Genomic DNA, 25,274 nt, shown 5'->3' on the forward strand with positions numbered 1-25,274 from the left:
AACAGAACCTGAGGAAATGCAAAACATCATCAGATCCTACTACAAAAAGGCTATACTCAACAAAACTAGAAAACCTGGATGAAATGGACAACTTCCTAGACAGATACCTGGTACCAAAGTTAAATCAGGATCAGATTAATTATCTAAACTGTCCCATTTCCCCTAAAGAAATAGAAGCAGTCATCAATAGTCTCCAAACAAAAAAAAAAAAAAAAAAAAAAAAAAGCCCAGGACCAGATGGGTTTAGTGCAGAGTTCTATCAGACCTTCAAAGAAGATCTAATTCCAGTTCTGCACAAACTATTCCACAAAATAGAAGTAGAAGGTACCTTACCCAATTCATTCTATGAAGCCACAATTACTCTGATACCTAAACCACACAAAGATCCAACAAAGAAAGAGAACTTCAGACCAATTTCCCTTATGAATATTGATGCAAAAAAATACTCAACAAAATCCTCGCAAACCGAATCCAAGACATATCAAAATGATCATCCATCATGACCAAGTGGGCTTCATCCCAGGGATGCAGGGATGGTTTAACATATGGAAATCCATCAACGTAATCCACTATATAAACAAACTCAAAGACAAAAAACACATGATCATCTCATTATATGCTGAGAAAGCATTTGACAAAATCCAACACCCCTTCATGATAAAAGTTTTGGAAAGATCAGGAATTCAAGGCCCACACCTAAACATAATAAAAGCAATCTACAGCAAACTAGTAGCCAACATCAAACTAAATGGAGAGAAAGTCGAAGCAATCCCACTAAAATCAGGGACTAGACAAGGCTGCCCACTTTCTCCCTACCTATTCAATATAGTACTTGAAGTTCTAGCCAGAGCAATTCAACAACAAAAGGACATCAAGGGGATAGAAATTGGAAAGGAAGAAGTCAAAATATCACTATTTGCAGATGATATTATAGTATATATAAGTGACCCCAAAAATTCCACCAGACAACTCCTAAACCTGATAAACAGCTTCAGTGCAGTAGCTGAATAGAAAATTAACTCAAATAAATCAATGGCCTTTCTCTACACAAAGGATAAACAGACTGAGAAAGAAATTAGGGAAACAACACCCTTCACAATAGTCATAAATAATATTAAATACCTTGGTGTGACTATAACAAAGAAAGTGAAAGATCTGTATGATAAGAACTTCAAGTCTCTGAAGAAAGAAATTGAAGAAGATCTCAGAAGATGAAAAGATCTTTCATGCTCATGGATAGGCAGGATTAATATAGTAAAAATGGCTATTCTGCCGAAAGCAATCTACAGAATCAATGCAATCCCCATCAAAATTCCAACTCAATTCTTCACTGAGATAGAAAGGGCAATTTGCAAATTCATCTGGAAAAATAAAAAAACCTAAGATAGCAAAAACTCTTCTCAACAATAAAAGAACCTCTGGTGGAATCAGCATGCCTGACATTAAGCTGTACTACAGAGCAATTGTGATAAAAACTGCATGGTACTTGTACAGTGACAGACAGGTAGATCAATGGGATAGAATTGAAGACCCAGAAAAGAATCCACACACCCATGGTCACCTGATCTTTGACAAGGGAGTTAAAACCATCCAGTGGAAAAAAGACAGCATTTTCAACAAATGGTTCTGGCAAAACGGGCGGTTATCATGTAGAAGAATGCGAATTGATCCATTTTTATCTCCTGTACAAAGCTCAAGTCTAAGTGGATCAAAGACCTCCACGTAAGACCAGAGATACTGAAATTAATAGAGGATAAAGTAGGAAAAAGCCTCGAAGATATGGGCACAGGGGAAAAATTCCTAAACAGAACAGCAATGGCTTGCGCTGTAAGATCAAGAATTGACAAATGGGACCTCATAAAATTGCAAAGCTTCTGTAAGGGAAAAGACACTGTCAATAAGACAAAAAGGCCACCAACAGATTGGGAAAGGATTTTTACCAATCCTAAATCTAACAGGGGACTAATAGCCAATATATACAAAGAGCTCAAGAAGCTGAACTCCAGAAATTCAAATAACCCCATTAAAAAATGGGGTTAAGAGCTAAACAAAGAATTCTCAACTGAGGAATACCAAATTGCTGAGAAGCACCTGAAAAAAATGTTCAACATCCTTAATCATCAGGGAAATGCAAATCAAAACAACCCTGAGATTCCACCTCATACTAGTCAGGATGGCTAAGATCAAAAATTCAGGTGACAGCAGATGCTGGCGAGGATGTGGAGAAAGAGGAACATTCCTCCACTGCTGGTGGGATTGCAAGCTTGTATAACCACTCTGGAAGTCAGTCTGGAGGTTCCTCAGAAAATTGAACATAATACTACCGGAAGATCCAGCAATACCTCTCCTGGGCATATACTCAGAAGAAGTCCCAACTGGTAATAAGAACACATGCTCCACTATGTTCATACCAGCCTTATTTATAATAATTTACAATGGAGTACTACTCAGCTATTAAAAACAATGGATTTATGAAATTCTTGGACAAATGGCTGCATCTGGAGGATATAATCCTTTGTGAGTTAACCCAATCACAAAAGAAGTCATTAGATATGCACTCACCGATAAGTGGATATTAGCCCAGAAACATAGAACACCCAAGATACAATTTGTAAAACACAAGAAAATCAAGAAGGAGGAAGACCAATGGGTGGATACTTCGTTCCTCCTTAGAATAGGGAACAAAATACCCATGAAAGGAGTTACTAAGACAAAGTTAGGAGCTAAGACGAAAGGATGGACTATCCAGAGACTACCCCACCCGGGGATCCATCCCATAATTAGCCACCAAACCCAGACACTATTGCATATGCCAGAAAGATTTTGCTGAAGGGACCCTGTTATAGCTGTCTCGTATGAGGCTATGCCAGTACCTGGCAAATACAGAAGTGGATGCTCACAGTCATCTATAAGATGGAACACAGGGGGCCCAATGGAGAAGCTAGAGAAAGCACAAGGAGCTGAAGGGGTCTGCAACGCTGTAAGTGAAACAACAATATGAACTAACCAGTACCCCCAGAGCTCGTATCTCTAGCTGCATATGTAGAAGAAGATGGCCTAGTCAACCATCACTGGGAAGAGAGGCCCCTTGGTTTTGCAAACTTTATATGCCCCAATATAGGGGAATGCCAGGGCCAAGAAGTGGGAGTGGGTGGGTAGGGGAACAGGGCGGAGGGAGGGTATAGGGAACTTTTGGGATAGCATTTGAAATGTATATAACGAAAATATCTAATTAAAAATAAATAAATGAAAAAATATATCTTATGCATATATATAAAAAGTTATATTTTCATCCCTATCCTTTGTGCTAGATAGACATTATCAATTTACAAACTCTACAATGCCTAATTCTTTTTAAACGTTTTGAGATTATAATTACAACATTCTTCCCTTCCCTTTCCTCCTTCCAAACTCTCTCATGTACCTCTCCCTGCTCTCATCAAATTCAGGGTCTATTTTTCCATTATTATTGTATCCATACATGTGTGTGTATGTATATGCATACATACACCTAAATATAACCTGTTCACTTTGTATAATGTTCACAGTACGTATATTTTTCAACCAAGTGGTGTATTATTCTGTGAGAAAACTCCCAGCTTTCCTTACTTGCCTAGAATTTGATGTGTAGGGGTTCAGGTCTTGTGGGGTTTTCCCTATGTAATTTGGCACATCCATTTGTATCATGTTTGTTCAGCTCACATTTGGGTAATCATTTTAGTGAAACTTTATGGATGTAGCTTCTGATGTTATTAGAAGATATAATCTCACAGCAAATTCCCTGATGCTCTAGTTCTTAGTCTTTCTGTCCCCTTTTCCACAATGTTCCCTGAGCCTTAGGTGCTATATAAACTTATGTAGCACTTATATACTCCACAATGCCTAATTCTGAAAAATTTTAAGCAGCAATATGTGTATCCCTTAAAATATTTAGGGAGGGTGCTAAAATATAAAATCTGTCATATTTTTGTATGTTTAATATTTACCATTTCTGATGCTTTTCATTCTTCTCAGTAATCTAGATTTCAGTTTTACGTTATTTTTTTCAGCCTCAAGAGTTCTTTCAACACTTCTTGCATAGATTTTAAATCTATGCATTAAAATCTAGCATAGATTTTGTTAATTTTTCTGTGTAAAAAAGGTCTATAGTGACAGCTTATTTCCTTCAGCATTTTATATATGCCATTCCTTTGTTGTGTTGTGTCCATGAGTCCATTATCATCATTTGTACCACAGTTCTACAGTCTGATTAGCACTTTGACTAATAAAACTTGATAAAGTTTTCACTCTACTTACCTTGTTTGGAGCTTGCTGATATCCAAAAATTTACGTTTTTCAGGTTTTTGTTTAATCAAAATCCAAAAACTTTGTTATGTCACTGGCAAGTTACTCATGCCTCAGTGGCATCCTTCCTACTCATATACATACACTCTGGTTAAATCCACTGGGTCACAAAGCAAAAACCAAACAAAAATGAAAGGAGATGGGTACTAGGTAGAAGCAGGGCTAATTGGTAGAATGAGAGGGGCATAAGACAAGAACTGAGCAATGAATGTAACCAGAATGTATCATAAACATGTATAAAATTGTCAGAGTATAAATTTATTTTAAAATAAAACAAGAAAAATTTAATAAGTCCCCCACAAATAATTCCAAGTTCAAATTTTAGGTTATTTTAGGATAATTTCTAAAATGAATTTCATACTACTAATGAATATCTGTATACTTTTCAATTTGGTGTTACTATAAATAACACTGTTATGAATATTTTTGGTAATTTTTGTCTCAAAGAACTCAGGTATATAATTATAAAATATATCTATTGACTACTTTTCTATATAATTTTCAGAAGTTTATATTCTTATCTGCCTTTTTATTACATCTTTACCTTTGTTTCAAGTGCCACATCAAGATACTATAAAATACTTTATTTTCAACAAAGTATTCATTTTTATTATGTTGACAACTACTTCTTCCCACTAAAGGTTCAAAAATATTTATTGATTACTTATTAAATATCAATCATTCCTAAAGAAAAAGAATACAAAATGTGGCTCTTAACATCATAGACTTACACTGTAGGTCTTTTTTTTTTTTTTTGGTTTTTCGAGACAGGGTTTCTCTGTGTAGCCCTGGCTGTCCTGGCACTCACTTTGTAGACCAGGCTGGCCTCGAACTCAGAAATCTGCCTGCCTCTGCCTCCCGAGTGCTGGGATTAAAGGCGTGCACCACCACACCCGGCAGGGCTTTATTTTCTAAAGAGTTGATGGGTCTCTCTACCCTTTGTACAACAAGATAACCATATTTTATAGCAACCAGCCTGTAAATATATACTGGTGCCAGCAGTGACACAAATGTTATGGAAGGATCCAACCAATTTCTGAGTGGATTTAGGCCCACTCCAGGAGCTAAAATCCATACCTGACTCTGCTAAAATAGTCAAGAACCTGAAACACAGGTCTAGGAGAAAACCTAATACTACTATTTTGCTAAAGAAAAAAAAAGCAATAAATGACTACTAGTGACATTCATCTAAACCCATAGATCAGTGCCTCGCTCAGCCCTTATCAAAGAAGAAACTTCTTCTTACTATGGATGAGAACTAACATGGAAACCCACAACTATGAATATGCAGACTGAGTAACTTTTGAGCACTCAGTCTTAAATGAAATATCTTCATTAAAGTCCTTCCCAACAAGGCTCAGGGATCTATGAGGAAAGGGAGGCAGAAAGATTGTAAAAGTCAGAAATGATGGATAATTCTAGGGAAACAGTGTCTTCCAGTCACAATAGGAATGATAAAAATATGAACTCACACAAAGTGTGGAAGCACACGCAAGGCCTACACAGGTTCAAGCCTAACAGGGCCCCAGCTCTGAAAGGGGGAGAAGTAAACACAGGTTTCCATCCTCAACCAAGAAGCTATTTGCAAGTGATACTCACTGACAAAGGAAAAATCAAAACTTTCTCCAATGGAGTCTCACTAAGCATATTAACACACTCCAGGGCAAGCCCCATGCCAATGAGTAGCTGGTCAATATAAAACAAACTCAATAATATTTTTATAAGCCTTTTTATCACATTTTGCTTTGGGCATTTTGCATCTTGTCTTTTGCTTATTTATTTTGATTTCAGTTTTTGTTGGGCTTGTGTGTGCTACTTTTCCTGTTTTCTTAAAGAAAAAAAAAGAACAAATTTGGGTGAATAAGGAAGTGGGTATGAGCTAGAAACAATTGGGGAAGAAGATAAACACAATAAAAATATATGAATAAAGTTTTTAAATAAAAAATATACAGATTCCATGCTTAACTGCTTTATAATATATGGGTTAAAAAATTAAAACACACATATATACATAGAAGCATGAAAACATGTATTTTTAAGTTGCTCACATGGTTCTGGCACAGCTAAATCAGAATAAACATTCTGTCACATCTATAAGATGTGGTATCTCCAATATCAAAATATAATAGTATTGAAATGTAAACATCAAATTATAAATAAGTAGTATAGTATTTCTAAAGTCTTATGTATAGACTAGCATTTAATAAAAGAAAAATAAAAATGTCAAATACCTTTATCTCATATGCATTCAGTTGTTTGATTTCTGCTGAACTCTTTTTTTTCAAGGTTTTATTCTATGGAAAGTTAATTATAGTTAATAATCACAAAGCTGATTAAGACTTACAATGCCAATGGCTTACACTTAAATCACTACAAATGAATGTATTGTTCTCTATAACTATAATGAAAATACTGGGATGATTTTGAAAGCATATTTAGAAAACTTACCTCCTGGTGAAGCTCTTCAATATTCTTGCTTTTATTTTCAACTTGTTTCTTTAAATTATTACACTGTAAAATTATTTTAAAAATTATACAATTTGACTCAATATTCTAATCAAAACAAACAGTTTCAAATAAAATACTATATAAAGTAACATAAGGCTCACTTGTGATTTCAAGAATTTCTGTTGGTGTAAAAATATAGATTTTTATAAACATAAGGTATAAGTATAAACTAAATATAAATATATAAAAATTTTACTAAATGATAAATATATTATTTAATATATAATGAATATAAATATAAATTAAACTTACAGGCAAAATATGCCTCTTGGTCAAGCTTATACAGAAGACTGGATATAATTAGAGGGACTAAGAAAAGCATCAGTAATGGTAAGAATTAAAATACTGTCTTCTGATAGGATCAGAGGTGAAGAGAACATATCTGCCCCAACACCGGAAGTAACTGGGACCAGTTGGACCCAGGCACCCAGGAACTCTGCCTGACCAGTGGCATGAGTTCCTTCTGCTCTGGACCAGTGCCCTGAGTAGACCTTGGGTGCAAACTCTGCAGCCAGTCCCACAACATCCAAAAAAAGCTCCACTCCCAGGTGCTCTAACATGCCCAGGACCACAGGACCACAGGATCCCAGGACCACAGGATCCCAGGAGCTTGGTTACACCGGGTTCTCAGGGTCCCAGGCAGCTTGACTCCAAGAACCTCTGACACACCCAGAATCTCAGCATCACAGAATCACAGGATCACAGAGACATCGGAACTCTGAGGACTTTTGACACAACCAGGATCACAGAAAGGACAGGATCTAGTCAGATATAGTGAGGGCAGGCAGCACTATTGATAACCAAATGGTGGGAAGCAAGCATAAGAACACAAGCAACAGAAACCAGTTACTTGGCATCATCAGAACCCAATTCTCCCACGATAGCAAGTCCTGGATATACCAACACACCAGAAAAGCAAGATTCAGATCTAAAAGCATTTCTCATGATGGTGATAGAGAACTTTAAGAAGGACATAAATAACTCCCTTAAAAAAAAAATACAGGAGAACACAGGTAAACATCTAAAAGCCCTTAAAGAGGAAACACGGGGTTCCCGGACTCAGCAGAACTTAGGAAATTAGTCTGAACAGGTTAGAGGGTGCGCCAGAGAACTGGACAGCTTCTGGGACGGGTGGAAGCACAGAGCCGCTGAGGCAGCACCCTTGGCGGGCCGCAGACAGCCGGCCACCATCCGGACCAGAGGACAGGTGTCCGCCTGGCTTGGGAGGCGGCCTCAGCCGCAGCAGCAGCGGTCGCCATCTGGGTTCCAGGACTCCGCGGGACCTAGGAAATTAGTCTGAACAGGTTAGAGGGTGCGCCAGAGAACCGGACAGCTTCTGGGACAGGCGGAAGCACAGAGCCGCTGAGGAAGTACCCTTTGCAGGCTGCAGACAGCCGGCCACCGTCCGGACCAGAGGACAGGTGTCCGCCTGGCTCGGGAGGCGGCCTCAGCCTCAGGAGCAGCGGTGGCCATCTTGGTTCCAGGACTCCCTGGAACTTAGGAATTTAGTCTGCACAGGTGAGAGTCTGCACCACAGAAGCTGACAGCTTCTGGGAACTGCCAAAGCAACACACCTTCTGAGAGAGGCCCTGTTTTGGGCCTTCTTCTTCGACCAGGAGGAGGTCCAAAAACAAGATATCTGCGCACGTTCCCTGTAAGAGAGCTTGCCAGCAGAGAGTGCTCTGAGCACTGAAACTCAGAGGAGAGAATCTGTCTCCCAGGTCTGCTGAGAGACGGTAACAGAATCACCAGAAGAACAATCTCTAAACAGAGTCAACTATAACTACTAACTCCAGAGATTACCAGATGGCGAAAGGTAAACGTAGCAATCCTACTAACAGGAACCAAGACCACTCACCATCATCAGAACCCAGCACTCCCACTTCGCCCAGTCCAGGGCACCCCAACACACCCGAAAACCTAGACCTAGATTTAAAAGCATATCTCATGATGATGGTAGAGAACATCAAGAAGGACTTTAATAAATCACTTAAAGAAATACAGGAGAACACTGCTAAAGAGTTACAAGTCCTTAAAGAAAAACAGGAAAACACAATCAAACAGGTAGAAGTCCTTACAGAAAAATAGGAAAAAACATACAAACAGGTGATGAAAATGAACAAAACCATACTAGACCTAAAAAGGGAAGTAGAAACAATAAAGAAAACTCAAAGTGAGGCAACACTGGAGATAGAAACACTAGGAAAGAAATCTGGAACCATAGATTTGAGCATCAGCAACAGAATACAAGAGATGGAAGAGAGAATCTCAGGTGCAGAAGATTCCATAGAGAACATCGGCACAACAATCAAAGAAAATGGAAAATGCAAAAAGATCCTAACTCAAAATATCCAGGAAATCCAGGACACAATGAGAAGACCAAACCTACGGATAATAGGAGTGGATGAGAATGAAGATTTTCAACTCAAAGGACCAGCAAACATCTTCAACAAAATTATTGAAGAAAACTTCCCAAATATAAAGAAAGAGATACCTATGAACATACAAGAAGCCTACAGAACTCCAAATAGACTGGACCAGAAAAGGAATTCCTCCCGACACATAATAATCAGAACAACAAATGCACTAAATAAAGATAGAATACTAAAAGCAGTAAGGGAAAAAGGTCAAGTAACATACAAAGGCAAGCCTATCAGAATTACACCAGATTTTTCACCAGAGACTATGAAAGCCAGAAGAGCCTGGACAGATGTTATACAGACACTAAGAGAACACAAATTCCAGCCCAGGCTACTATACCCAGCCAAACTCTCAATTACCATAGATGGAGAAACCAAAGTATTCCACGACAAAACCAAATTCACACATTATCTCTCCACGAATCCAGCCCTTCAAAGGTTAATAACAGAAAAAAACCAATACAAGAACGGGAACAATGCCCTAGAAAAAACAAGAAGGTAATCCCTCAACAAACCTAAAAGAAGACAGCCACAAGAACAGAATGCCAACTTTAACAACAAAAATAACAGGAAGCAACAATTACTTTTCCTTAATATCTCTTAACATCAATGGTCTCAACTCCCCAATAAAAAGACATAGACTAACAAACTGGCTACACAAACAAGACCCAACATTTTGCTGTTTACAGGAGACACATCTCAGAGAAAAAGATAGACACTACCTCAGAATAAAAGGCTGGAAAACAATTTTCCAAGCAAATGGTATGAAGAAACAAGCTGGAGTAGCCATCCTAATATCTGATAAGATTGACTTCCAACCCAAAGTCATCAAAAAAGACACGGAGGGGCACTTCGTTCTCATCAAAGGTAAAATCCTCCAAGAGGAACTCTCAATTCTGAATATCTATGCTCTAAATACAAGGGCAGCCACATTCATTAAAGAAACTTTAGTAAAGCTCAAAGCACACATTGCACCTCACACAATAATAGTGGGAGACTTCAACACACCACTTTCACCAATGGACAGATCATGGAAACAGAAACTAAACAGGGACACAGAGAAACTAACAAAAGTGATGAAACAAATGGATCTGACAGATATCTACAGAACATTTTATCCTAAAACAAAAGGATATACCTTCTTCTCAGCACCTCATGGTACCTTCTCCAAAATTGACCATATAATAGGTCACAAAACAGGCCTCAACAGATTCAAAAATATTGAAATTGTCCCATGTATCCTATCAGATCACCATGCACTAAGGCTGATCTTCAATAACAAAAAAAATAACAGAAAGCCAACACTCACGTGGAAACTGAACAACACTCTTCTCAATGATACCTTGGTCAAGGAAGGAATAAAGAAAGAAATTAAAGACTTTTTAGAGTTTAATGAAAATGAAGCCACAACGTACCCAAACCTTTGGGACACAATGAAAGCATTTCTAAGAGGGAAACTCATAGCTCTGAGTGCCTCCAAGAAGAAACGGGAGAGAGCACATACTAGCAGCTTGACAACACATCTAAAAGCTCTAGAAAAAAAGGAAGCAAATTCACCCAAGAGGAGTAGACAGCAGGAAATAATCAAACTCAGGGGTGAAATCAACCAAGTGGAAACAAGAAGAACTATTCAAAGAATTAACCAAACGAGGAGTTGGTTCTTTGAGAAAATCAACAAGATAGATAAACCCTTAGCTAGACTCACTAGAGGGCACAGAGACAAAATCCTAATTAACAAAATCAGAACTGAAAAGGGAGACATAACAACAGATCCTGAAGAAATCCAAAACACCATCAGATCCTTCTACAAAAGGCTATACTCAACAAAACTGGAAAACCTGGACGAAATGGACAAATTTCTGGACAGATACCAGGTACCAAAGTTGAATCAGGATCAAGTTGACCTTCTAAACAGTCCCATATCACCTAAAGAAATAGAAGCAGTTATCAATAGTCTCCCAGCCAAAAAAAGCCCAGGACCAGACGGGTTTAGTGCAGAGTTCTATCAGACCTTCAAAGAAGATCTAATTCCAGTTCTGCACAAACTTTTTCACAAGACAGAAGTAGAAAGTACTCTACCCAACTCATTTTATGAAGCCACTATTACTCTGATACCTAAACCACAGAAAGATCCAACAAAGATAGAGAACTTCAGACCAATTTCTCTTATGAATATCGATGCAAAAATCCTCAATAAAATTCTCGCTAACCGAATCCAAGAACACATTAAAGCAATCATCCATCCTGACCAAGTAGGTTTTATTCCAGGGATGCAGGGATGGTTTAATATACGAAAATCCATCGATGTAATCCACTATATAAACAAACTCAAAGACAAAAACCACATGATCATCTCGTTAGATGCAGAAAAAGCATTTGACAAGATCCAACACCCATTCATGATAAAAGTTTTGGAAAGATCAGGAATTCAAGGCCCATACCTAAACATGATAAAAGCAATCTACAGCAAACCAGTAGCCAACATCAAAGTAAATGGAGAGAAGCTGGAAGCAGTCCCACTAAAATCAGGGACTAGACAAGGCTGCCCACTTTCTCCCTACCTTTTCAACATAGTACTTGAAGTATTAGCCAGAGCAATTCGACAACAAAAGGAGATCAAGGGGATACAAATTGGAAAGGAGGAAGTCAAAATATCACTTTTTGCAGATGATATGATAGTATATATAAGTGACCCTAAAAATTCCACCAGAGAACTCCTAAACCTGATAAACAGCTTCGGTGAAGTAGCTGGATATAAAATTAACTCAAACAAGTCAATGGCCTTTCTCTACACAAAGAATAAACAGGCTGAGAAAGAAATTAGGGAAACAACACCCTTCTCAATAGTCACAAATAATATAAAATATCTTGGCGTGACTCTAACTAAGGAAGTGAAAGATCCGTATGATAAGAACATCAAGTATCTGAAGAAAGAAATTAAATAAGATCTCAGAAGATGGAAAGATCTCCCATGCTCATGGATTGGCAGGATCAACATTGTAAAAATGGCTACCTTGCCAAAAGCAATCTACAGATTCAATGCAATCCCCATCAAAATCCCAACTCAATTCTTCAACGAATTAGAAGGAGCAATTTGCAAATTCATCTGGAATAACAAAAAACCTAGGATAGCAAAAAGTCTTCTCAAGGATAAAAGAACCTCTGGTGGAATCACCATGCCTGACCTAAAGCTTTACTACAGAGCAATTGTGATAAAAACTGCATGGTACTGGTATAGAGACAGACCAGTAGACCAATGGAATAGAATTGAAGACCCAGAAATGAACCCACACACCTATGGTCACTTGATCTTCGACAAGGGAGCTAAAACCATCCAGTGGAAGAAAGACAGCATTTTCAACAATTGGTGCTGGCACAACTGGTTGTTATCATGTAGAAGAATGCGAATCGATCCATACTTATCTCCTTGTACTAAGGTCAAATCTAAATGGATCAAAGAACTTCACATAAAACCAGAGACAGTGAAACTTATAGAGGAGAAAGTGGGGAAAAGCCTTGAAGATATGGGCACAGGGGAAAAATTCCTGAACAGAACAGCAATGGCTTGTGCTGTAAGATCGAGAATTGACAAATGGGACCTAATGAAACTCCAAAGTTTCTGCAAGGCAAAAGACACCGTCAATAAGACAAAGAGACCACCAACAGATTGGGAAAGGATCTTTACCTATCCTAAATCAGATAGGAGACTAATATCCAACATATATAAAGAACTCAAGAAGGTGGACTTCAGAAAATCAAATAACCCCATTAAAAAATGGGGCTCAGAACTGAACAAAGAATTCTCACCTGAGGAATACCGAATGGCAGAGAAGCACCTGAAAAAATGTTCAACATCCTTAATCATCAGGGAAATGCAAATCAAAACAACCCTGAGATTCCACCTCACACCAGTCAGAATGGCTAAGATCAAAAATTCAGGTGACAGCAGATGCTGGTGTGGATGTGGAGAAAGAGGAACACTCCTCCATTGTTGGTGGGATTGCAGGCTTGTACAACCACTCTGGAAATCAGTCTGGCGGTTCCTCAGGAAATTGGACATAGTACTACCGGAGGATCCAGCAATACCTCTCCTGGGCATATATCCAGAAGATGCCCCAACTGGTAAGAAGGACACATGCTCCACTATGTTCATAGCAGCCTTATTTATAATAGCCAGAAGCTGGAAAGAACCCAGATGCCCCTCAACAGAGGAATGGATACAGAAAATGTGGTACATCTACACAATGGAGTACTACTCAGCTATTAAAAAGAATGAATTTATGAAATTCCTAGCCAAATGGATGGACCTGGAGGGCATCATCCTGAGTGAGGTAACACACTCACAAAGGAACTCACACAATATGTACTCACTGATAAGTGGATATTAGCCCAAAACCTAGGATACCCAAGATATAAGATACAATTTCCTAAACACATGAAACTCAAGAAAAATGAAGACTGAAGTGTGGACACTATGCCCCTCCTTAGAAGTGGGAACAAAACACCCTTGGAAGGAGTTACAGAGACAAAGTTTGGAGCTGAGATGAAAGGATGGACCATGTAGAGACTGCCTTATCCAGGGATCCACCCCATAATCAGCATCCAAACGCTGACACCATTGCATACACTAGCAAGATTTTATCGAAAGGACCCAGATGTAGCTGTCTCTTGTGAGACTATGCCGGGGCCTAGCAAACACAGAAGTGGATGTTCACAGTCAGCTAATGGATGGATCACAGGGCTCCCAATGGAGGAGCTAGAGAAAGTACCCAAGGAGCTAAAGGGATCTGCAACCCTATAGGTGGATCAACATTATGAACTAACCAGTACCCCGGAGCTCTTGACTCTAGCTGCATATGTATCAAAAATGGCCTAGTCGGCCATCACTGGAAAGAGAGGCCCATTGGACACACAAACTTTATATGCCCCAGAACAGGGGAACGCCAGGGCCAAAAAGGGGGAATGGGCGGGTAGGGGAGTGGGGGTGGGTGGGTATGGGGGACTTTTGGTATAGCATTGGAAATGTAAATGAGCTAAATACCTAATAAAAAATGGAAAGAAAAAAAAAAACAGTGATGATGAGCTGTTTATTAAAAAAAAAAAAAAAAAAGAGGAAACACAAAAATCCCTTAAAGAATTACAGGAAAACACAATCAAACAGGCATAGGAATTGAACAAAACCATCCAAGATCCAAAAATGGAAATAGAAACAATAAAGAAATCACAAAAGGAGACAACCCTGGAGTTAGAAACCCTAGATAAGAGATCAGGAGTCTTAGATACACGCATCACCAACAGAATACAAGAGATAGAAGGCAGAATCTCGGTGCAGAAGATATCAGAGTAAACATTGACACAACAGTCAAAATGCAAAATTCAAACCCAAAACGTCCAGGAAATTCAGGACACAATGAGAAGACCAAACCTAAGAGTAATAGGAATAGAAGAGAGTGAAGGTTCCCAACTTAAAGGGCCAGTAAATATCTTCAACAAAATTATAAAAGAAAACTTCCCTAACCCAAAGAAAGAGATGCCCTTAAACATACAAGAAGCCTACAGAACTCCAAATAGTCTGGACCAGAAAAGAAATTCCTCCCACCACATAATAATTAAAACACCAAATGCACAAAATAAAGAAAGAATATTAAATGCTGTAAGGGAGAAAGGTCAAGTAACATAAAGGCAGGCCTATCAGAATTACACCAGACTTCTCACCAGAGACTACAAAAGCTAGAAGATCCTGGACACATGTCATTCAGATCCTAAGAAAACACAAATGCAAGCCCAGGCTTCTATACTCAGCAAAACTCTCAATTACCATAGGCAGAGAAACCAAGATATTCCATGACAAAACCAAATTTATACACTATCTTTCCACAAATCCAGCCATACAAAGGATAATAATTGGAAAACTCCAACACAAGGAGGGAAACTACACCCTAGAAAAAGCAAGAAAGTAATCTTCTTTCAACAAACCCAAAAGAAGATAGCCACACAAACATAATTCCACCTCTAATAACAAAAATAACAAGAAGTAACAATCACTTTTCTTTAAAATCTCTTAACATCAATGTACTCAATTCCCCAATAAAAGGACACAGACTAACAGACTGGATATGTAAACAACACCCAGCATTTTGCTGCCTACAGGAAACTCACCTCAACGTCAAAGACAAACACTATCTCAGAGAGAGTAAATGGCTGGAAAACAATTTAACAAGCAAATGGTCCCAAGAAACAAGCTGGAGTAGCCGTTCTAATATGGAATAAAATCAACTTTCAACCAAAAGTTATCAAAAAAGATAAGAAAGGACACTTTATACTCATCAAAAGAAAAATCTACCAAGAAGGCCTCTCAATTGTGAACATCTATGCGTTCACAAAAACAACAGAAAGCACACATATACATGGAAGCTCAACAATGTTCTACTCACTGATAACTTGGTCAAGGAAGAAATAAAGAAATTAAAGGCTTTTTAGAATTCAATGAAAATGAAGACACATCATACCCAAACTTATGGAACACAATGAAAGCAGTGCTAAGAGGAAAACTCAGCTCTGAGTGCCTCCAAAAAGAAACTGAAGAAAGCTTACACTACCAGCTTGACAGCATACCTGAAAGCTCTAGAACAAAAAGAATCAAATACACCCAAGAGGAATAGATGGCAGGAAATAGTGAAACTCGGGGCTGAAATCAACAAAATAGAAACAAAAAGAACTGTACAAAGAATCAACAAAACCAGGAGCTGGTTCTTTGAGAAAATCAATAAGACAGATAAACCCTTAGCCAGATTAACCGGAGGGCACAGAGAAATTAATAAATATGAACGAAAAGGGAGACATAACAATGAAATATATCTTAAAATAACTATTTTGTTTGTTGAATATCAACAGTTGAAAATATTAAAATCATGTTCTACACAAAAAGAATTCAATATCTTTCTTTTATATTCAGAGATCCAGTTTGAACAGCACCATTATATAGAAGTTGAACATTTTTTATTTATTATTTGATTCTCAAAATACTCAATATTATTAATGTTTGATATATAAAATGCATTTAAGTAATAAAACATTAAGAAAAATGCTGTCTTCTTCATTACTCATTATTCTCTCATTCTCATTTTTGAGATTCTAATGTTATTAAAATTGGAAGAGAAGCATATGATATCCTACCTCCACAGAATTCCAATTCCTCTTCATACTAAGCCACTTTTCAATATGTTACTTGGTGGGGTTATTTCATTAGAATACATGCAAAACTGAATTAAACTGTATTAGTTCAGCTCTCTTATTCTCTTATTCTCTTCCCTGTCTTCCTTCTCCGTCCCTTCTTTCTCCATTTCTCTCCCCACTGTCTTTCCATGTAGTATTCATGGCCGGCCCCGCCCCGCCCCCTTCTGCCTTTCTCTGCCTCTACTCCTTTCAACTCTCCCATCCCCTAAATAAACTCTATTCCACACTTTTTTTAAAAAGTATATTAGACAATGGAACATCTTAAGTACCATAAGAGCAGCACAGATTTCTAAGAAGCCCTAAACCTGCTCTAATACCCATTAGAGTAAAAGAACTCTCACACAAACAAAAATATAGTCTCCTTCATTAGCACCAAATATTGTTAAATATTTTTCTTATAATACTCACATATGGCCACAGTCAGCTAATATTCTGGATATAACTGGGATTACAGGGATGTACCACTGTTTCTGGCTACATAGTTTATCTAAAATTTTGCACGTCCAAAGCTAAAGACTGAGAATAATTTCAAAATAAAATTAAGAAAAAACAGCTTCATAAAAAATGGAAAGCATTTCTCTGATTTCTCACACTGATTTGACACATTGGTAGCAGGCTTGGTAACATATGTCTTTAATACTAGCACTAAGGAAGCAGAGTCAAGCCCATCTCTCTAGGTTCAAAGCCAGCCTGGTTCACTATTCCAGAATAGTCAAGGATACACTGTAAGACTCTGTCTCAATAAATAAATGAAAATAAACAAAAACCACTGCAACAGGTAAAACTATCTTTACATGAAATTTTTATTTATTAAAAATTATGCATTTTTATTTTGGCAGAAAGGCCACTTAGATCCTCATTATGAGCTTCCTAATAAATCTACAACTATTTTATTTACAAGCTGAAATAATTTTTTCCTTCAGTTGAAAAAAAGAATGATGAGTATTATTCATTAGAGGTAAAGACTTCAGACAGTGAACTACATTTTCCAGAGGATTATTCATTGTATATTCATTGTATGGAAGATTAAGTATAGAACAAGTTATATAGTGAGATTAGAGAAAGGAAAATTCAGATAAATAAAAACCATTTCAAATAAAGAGGGTAGAAAATTTTCTATAGCTCAATCTTAAAAATGAGAAAAATAGCTGAATGATTTCTACAAGTATCTTATTTTAAGACTATTCACAATGAATGTAGCTACTTATGAGTATACAATTTTAGAAAAGAAAAGGCTAAAATAGGGTTGAATAATTTTTTCTCTTTAAAGATCTATTCAAAATTGGTGAATCCAGAGTTTCTTCAAAGAAATATCAATAAAAAACACTGTATTGGTTCTGGAGAAATGGCTTGGCAGTTGAAAGCACTGGCTGCTCTTTCAGAGGACTTGAACTCAATTCCCAGCACCCACATAACAGCTCACAACTCCCTCAATCCTCGGTTCCTAAGGATCTGACACCCTCATACAAACAATACACCAATGCACATAAAATAATAAATAATTTGATAATACCTTGCTTTCTAATATCTTCATCTGCTTTTCTTTCTTTAAAACTTCACATTCAATGCTTCGAGCCTAAAAAAAATTGTTTTAAATCATATTTAAAAGACTAATTAGAATTAATTTTCTTACGTATTTTAGAATGAAATTATATAGTTTTACATATTTACAAAAATATTTATTTGCATATCCAGTTTGTTTCATTGTCCTTTTAAAAAGGAAAATACCTTTATGTGACTGTTAACTACCTTAATATTTCACAATATATATGCCTAAACTATATATACACAAGTTATATATATTGTTTTGTTTTGTTTTTGAGACAGGGTTTCTCTGAGACAGAGGCAGATACTTGCACCCAACTAATGGTCTGAAGTCAGGGTCCCTGGTGGTTGAATTAGGGAAAGGCTGGAAGAAGTTGAGGAGGAGGGTGACCCCCAGCAGTCTCAACAAACTAGACTCCTGAGATCTCTCAGACACAGAGACACAGTAGGCAGTCTATACTAGCTGGTCCGAGATCCCTGACACATATACAGCAGATGACTGATGGGTCTAGCCTCTATGAGGGAAGACCCACCTAACCCTTGAAAGACTCGAGAGCCCAGGGAGTGGGAAGGTCTGGAGGGGCTTGAGACATGTATGGGGACATCCTCTTGGAAATGAAGAATGGGATGAGGAACTGTCAGAGGGCAGAACAGGAGGGGGATAATGACTAGATTGTAAAAAAAGATTAAAGGTAATAATAAAAAATGAAAACACCAAGTCTCTCAAGAAAGAAATCGAAGACTTCAGATAATGGATAGATCTTCCATGCTCATGGGTTAGTAGATTAACACAGTAAAAATGATCATCCTACCAAAAGCAATCTACAGAATCAGCAATCCCTATCAAAATTCCAGCCATAATAAATTTTAATTATTTAAAAATACTCATAAATTTTCATACTTTCAGGGATTTCTCAAATAATTTATGGCTTTTTAAAATGTGGAATATTCTTCTACATGTTAAACTCTACCTTCTACTCATTTCTGTTATCTTAAGTCAACTGATGTTCCTTTTTCTAAAAAGTATACCCAAACTTAGTAGGTTTTGAGCAATAAGACACTATACTGTATAATCATGTGACATACTTTATATTCTCATAGTTTTGTGATATTTTATCTCAACTTACTGAAACAATACTCAAGGTACAACTTTTTAACATATTAAATATTATCACAGATTGTAGTGGCACTTTTATTCTAATGGCGCTTGTATTCTAATGCTAATTTGGGTCTCCCAAAACTGCACAAAGACAAGAGTCCTCACATAAGACACTGAGGGACCCAACCCCAGTTAATTCTTGATTGTAAATAAAGATGCCAGCAGCCAATAGCTGGGGAGAAGAGATATAGGTAGGCTTTAGGTTTTCTTGGGCTTAAGACCAGGAGGAGGAGATAAAGAGGACAAAGGAGCCTCCATGGAAGAGAAATAACATGCAGGAGGAAGAAGGAGAGCTGCAATGGGATAGCTGAGCCATTAAAAAAAAAAAAAAACACAGCCATATGGGCTGGCCAATTGCAGTTAAGAGCAGCCAATATGGAACACAGAAATTAGTAAGTAGTGACTCAGAGCTACCATAGGCAAGTAGATTCTAACAGCATGGAGGGTAGGCAGGCAGTTGCCCAGCTATTGTGTTGCCTAAGGCATATTTTAAAATATAAAACTGTGTGTCTTTAATCTGGGAACATATATGGTCAAAGGAGGAAAGAAACTCCACACTGGGAATTTTAAAATATTTTTACTACACAGTATGAACCTTTAATTTAGCCTAGAAATGTATGTCAAATTTAAGTACTCAACGAACATTTGAGGCCAGAGATATGCCTTAGTAGCTAAGTCCTAGCTGATCTTCCAGAGAATCTGAGTTCATCTCCCAGCACCTACTGGTATCTCATAACCATCTATAACTTGTGTTCCAAGGGATCTCTGGCCTCCATGGGCACCAAGCATGTACAAGGTGCACAGACATTCACTCAGGCAGAAAACCCATACACATAAAATAGTAGAAAAAGAAATTTAAATGAACATCTTTCAAATATGTTTAGAATTATGACTTCTTAAAAATATGTATCATAAGCAAAACAACCCAATTTAGCCTCTATCATTTAAGGATTTTAAGTGTTTTGCTTTTCTGTATATATACCACGTGTTCAGCGTCTGCAGAATCTATAAAGATAGTACTGTATCTCACAGAACTAGAGTTTCAGAGAGTTAGAAATCATGTGGGTGCTGAGAACTGAACCTGGGGGTCCTTAACAAAAGCAGCAAGTGCTTTCAATGACTAACTCATCTCTCTAGCCTCTTTTAACCCACAATTTAAATATTAATGGCTTAGTACCTAGATCACTAGTTATTTATATAGTAGTACATGTCACTTTATTGTCTGTATTGCTTTTATAACTTAAAATTTTGAGTCTAATCTATTGTTAAGTATAACATACATTTTCTTCACTCTTGTCCAATTTACACTTAACTTCATCTCCTTGCTGTATGAACTCTTTTCTTACTGATTCCAGTTCATCCCTAAAAGGAAATACAAGAGAATAGCATCATAATCCAAACCATATTTTCATTTTATCTCCTAAGACTTTTTTTTAATGATTGTTTATAATTTTTTAGGTTTGAGTTCTTATTTTGATTAGTAACTTTTTATGCCTGTCTATTAATAGGCATATTTCTATTCCTACATTTAAGTTACTATACAGATTTATCTTTAAATTATATGCATCCTTGTCATCAGTTTCCTACTTTTAAAAACTATAGAAATATTTCATTTTTCTCTTCTTAGTCACTCTAATGCACATATAAAATTCTACACAAATTTAAAATGTAAGTACAATTTATCTTAAATGATATTTACATATACATACATCATTGTACATGTTCAGAGAATCTCCAGAAACAGAGGAGTAGTGATGTTCTGGGTAAGAGAAACTAGACAGCAAAAGGGCAAAAGACAAATGAAAGATATTGTTCTTGATCCATGTGCTCCTTTGTCCTTTGGAATTTTGTATTAGATTCATATATTAATTTTTTAATACTTTTGTTAAATTATTGTATATTACAGATAAAAATATTAGTGATTTTTTTCCAGTGGACACTTGAAGATTTTTCTCTATTTGTTCTCTTTTGTATCACTATTACACTGGTAATGTAATCAGTGATTTGATTTTTCAAAAACTGAATCCAGGTTATAATTTTTTCTTACAAATTTTAAACAGGTGAAGGAATTGAGTAAAGCAATCCAAGACCTAAAAGTGGAAGTAGAAACAATAAAGAAAACACAAATGGAGGCAAACCTGGACATGGAAAACCTTTCGTCTGTATCACCAACAGAATATAAGAGATAGAAGAGAGAATCTCAGTTGTAGAAGATACTGTAGAAGAGATTGACACAACTGTCAAAGAAATTCAAAACATAAAAAACTCCTAACCCAAAACATCCAGGAAATTCAGGACACAATGAAAAGACCAAATCTAAGAATAATAGGGATAGGGGAGAATGAAGATTCCCAGCTCAAAGAACCTGAAAACATCTTCAACAAGATCATAGAAGAAAACTTCCCCAACCTAAAGAAAGAGATGGCCATAAAGGTATAAGTAGTCTATAGAACACCAAATAAATGGGATCAGAAAAGAAAATCCTCTCATCATGTAATAATCAAAGCACTAAATGCACAGAACAAAAAAAGAATATTAAAAGCTGCAAGGGAAAAGGGCCAAGTAACATGTGAAGGTAGACCTATCAAAATTACACCAGACTTTCCAACAGAGACACTAAAAGCCAGAAGAGCCTGGTCAGAGATCATGCAGACTCTAAGAGACTACAAATGCCAGCCCAGGCTAGTAAAACTAAATGACAGCCCAGCAAAACTGTCAACTACCATAGATGGAGAGACCAAAATATTCCAGGACAAAACCAAATTCAGACAGTATATGTCTATCAATACAGCCCTACAGAGGATTCTAGAAGGAAAACACCTACACTAAAGAAATGACAAGATATTAGTCATCTCACAACAAAGCCAAAAAGAAAGAACCACAAGCACATAAATTAGCCACCTACAAAAACAAACATAACAGGAACCAAACGCCATCTGTCTTTAATCTCTCTCAATATTAATGGACTCAACTCATCTATAAAAAGAAATAAGCTAACAAACTGGATATACAAACAAGATTTAGCATTTTGCTGCATTCAAGAAACACACAGGAGCCGGGTGTGATGGCCCACTTAATCCCAGCACTTGGGAGGCAGAAGCAGGCAGATTTCTGAGTTCGAGGCCAGGCGGGTCTACAAAGTGAGTTCCAGGACAGCCAGGGCTATACAGAGAAACCCTGTCTCGAGAAAAAAAAAAAACACAAAGGATGGGTTGCAGCAATTCTAGTGGTGGCAGCTAAGCAGTGCAGCTCAGTGACTTATGCATCTCCCATGCCTGCAGCCACAATGCCCAAGTGGAAAGTTAGCATGGATAGAGCAATGAAGGCTGAGCCCAAGCACCCCTCCCTGAGGCTGTTGACCAAGCCTGCCCCAGCAAAGGTTGACAGGAAGCCAGAAAAAGGCCATGGGAAAGGATAAAGATTCAGGCAAAAAAGTGCAGATAAAAGGGAAGAGGGGAGCAAAGGCAAACAGGCTAAAGTGGCTGACCAGCAAACTACAGATCTGCCTGCAGAAAATGGAGACAGAACACCAGAGTCCAGCCTCTGAAGAAGAGAAAGAAGCTAAGTCTGACTAAACATCCATCAAATCTGTCTGTGGTCCCTGCTTCCCTTCTTATACAATCCAGAGGAATATTTTTATCAACTATATTGTAAATGTGAGTTTTTTAGGAGCTCTAGGAACATTTGTAAACAGTAGATCCCACCTCATCCCATTGTTTAACTGTAATGGTTTTTTTTAAAGAGGTTAAATCATTTGCTGGTTGTTTATTTTTTGATACAACCAGAAAATAGCAGGATACTAAATCAGGAGAGGCTGTAACTGTCTCCGGGGTCACCATAACATTCTGTAGAGGGGGCTAGTTTTATATCCTACAATACAAAGCGTACTAAATGGCAATTTGGCATCTCAGTCGTGCATTTGTGTCTGGAATATTTTCAGTTATATCTGGTCCCGTGTTTCTAGTAGAACCATTTTGTAAGAAAGGCAGTCCTTGATCCTTGCCCTGTCAGAACTGTGATGTCTGTGGTCATGGCAGTCCATATTCCTAACAGTTGTGGTAATGTGCTGTGAAAGATGGAAATTTTGAGTCTGTTCTGTGTGTGACATACAATTGTAAGTTGGTGGATTGAGGATTATGAGCATTTGGTTGTTATAAGAGCTCTTAGGGAAACTTGCCAAGTTTGAAGCTAGAACATCATTGGAATAAGTTCAAAGAAAAACAATACATAGCTCATCACTTATGCACATGAACACAATGTGACTTCAGAGTTTAGATACTTGAACACAATATATGGCTCTTTTTGGGTATGTGTGATAAGAATTGGAATGTCTGTGTACTCTGCTCCTTGACCAAAAAAATCTGTTGTGAAAGAATAAAAAGAGGAAGGAAGGAAGGAAGGAAGGCAGGCAGGCAGGCATCTCAATAACTAAGAAAAACACTATCTCAGCGTAAAAGGATGGAAAGAAGGTCTTCCAAGCAAACAGTCCCAAGAAACAAGCTGTAGTTACCATCCTAATATCCAAGAAACTAAGTCTAGTCTTCAACCACAAGTTATCAAGCATGATGAGGAAAGACACTTCATATTCATCAAAGGGGAAATCTACCAAGAGAAAGTCCCAATTCTGAACATCTATGCCCCAAATTCAAGGGCACCCACATTCATAAAAGAAATTTTACTAAAGCTCAGAACACACATTGAACCCCACATAATAATAGTGGGAGACCTCAACACTCCACTCTCACCAATAGACAGATCATTGAAACAGAAACTAAACAGAGACACAGTAAAACTAACAGAAGTTATGAACCAAATGGATCTAACAGATATCTACAGAACATTTCATCCTAAAGCAAAAGAATATACCTTCTTCTCAGCACTTCATGGTACCTTCTCCAAAATTGACCACATAATTGGTCACGAAACAGACCTCAACAGATATGAGGAGATTGAAATAATCCCATGCATCCTATTAACTCACCACGAATTAAGGCTGGTCTTCAACAGCAACAAAAACAACAGAAAGCCCACATACACATGGAAGCTAAACAACACTCTACTCAATAATAACTTGGTCAAAGAAGAAATAAAGAAAAAAATTAAAGGCTTTTTAGAATTCAATGAAAATGAAAGCACAACATACAAAAACTTAAGGGAAACAATGAAAGTAGTGCTAAGAGGAATACTCCTAGCTCTGAGTGCCTCCAAAAAGAAACTTGGAGAGAGCATACACTAGCAACTTAATAGCACACCTGAGAGCTAAAGAACAAAAATAAGCAAACACACCTAAAAGGAATAAATAGCAGGAAATAGTCAAACTCAGGACAGAAAGCAACCAAATAGAACTGTACAAAAAAAAAAAAAAATCAACAAAACCAAAAGCTGGTTCTTTGGGAGAATCAAGAAGACATAAACCCCTAGCAAAAATAACTAAAGGGTCCAAAGGCAGTATCCAAATTAACAAAATCAGAAATGAAAAGGGAGATATAACAACAGAAATCTAGGAAATTCAAAAAATCACAGATCCTACTACAAAAGCCTATACTCAACAAAACTGAAAAATCTACATGAAATGAATGGTTTTCTAAACAGATAACACATATGAAAGTTAAATCAAGAGCAGGTAAACTATCTAACAGGCCCATGTCCCATAAGAAAATAGAAGTCATTAAAGACCTCCCAACCAAAAAAAGGCCAGGGCCAGACAGATTTAGTGCAGAGTTCTACCAAACCTTCAAAGACCTAATACAAATATTCCTCCAACTATTCCATAAAATAGAAACAAAAGGAACACTACCTAACTCGTTCTATAAAGTCACAATTACTCTGATACCTAAACAATACAAGGACCCAACCAAAACAGAGAACTTCAGACCAATCTTGCTTATATAATATCAATACAAAAATACTCAACAAAATTCTTGCAAACTGACTCCAAGAACACATCAAAACCATCATTCACCACAATCAAGTAGGCTTCATCCCAGAGATGCAAGGTTGGTTCAATATACAAGGATGCATTAACGCAATCCACTATAAAAACAAATTCAAAGAAAGAAATC

At 37.3% G+C, this 25,274-nt stretch overlaps 1 protein-coding gene and 1 pseudogene across 2 annotated transcripts in view; one reads left to right on the plus strand and one right to left on the minus strand.

Annotated features, from left to right (window-relative positions):
* The window catches only part of Sycp1 (synaptonemal complex protein 1), a 117,602-nt gene that overhangs the window by 39,783 nt on the left and 52,545 nt on the right, over positions 1 to 25,274 (minus strand). For both annotated transcript variants that reach the window (NM_011516.2, XM_006501229.1), the window contains 4 exons: positions 20,493 to 20,574; positions 18,022 to 18,084; positions 6,793 to 6,855; positions 6,576 to 6,638 (listed from right to left, as the gene is read on the minus strand). In NM_011516.2, coding sequence (NP_035646.2) covers positions 6,576 to 6,638; positions 6,793 to 6,855; positions 18,022 to 18,084; positions 20,493 to 20,574 — 271 coding nt within the window. The remainder of the gene's footprint in view (positions 1 to 6,575; positions 6,639 to 6,792; positions 6,856 to 18,021; positions 18,085 to 20,492; positions 20,575 to 25,274) is intronic.
* Positions 22,499 to 22,787, plus strand: Gm33866 (annotated as a pseudogene).

Source organism: Mus musculus, chromosome 3 (genome assembly GCF_000001635.26).
Source record: "Mus musculus strain C57BL/6J chromosome 3, GRCm38.p6 C57BL/6J".
NCBI lineage: Eukaryota > Metazoa > Chordata > Mammalia > Rodentia > Muridae > Mus > Mus musculus.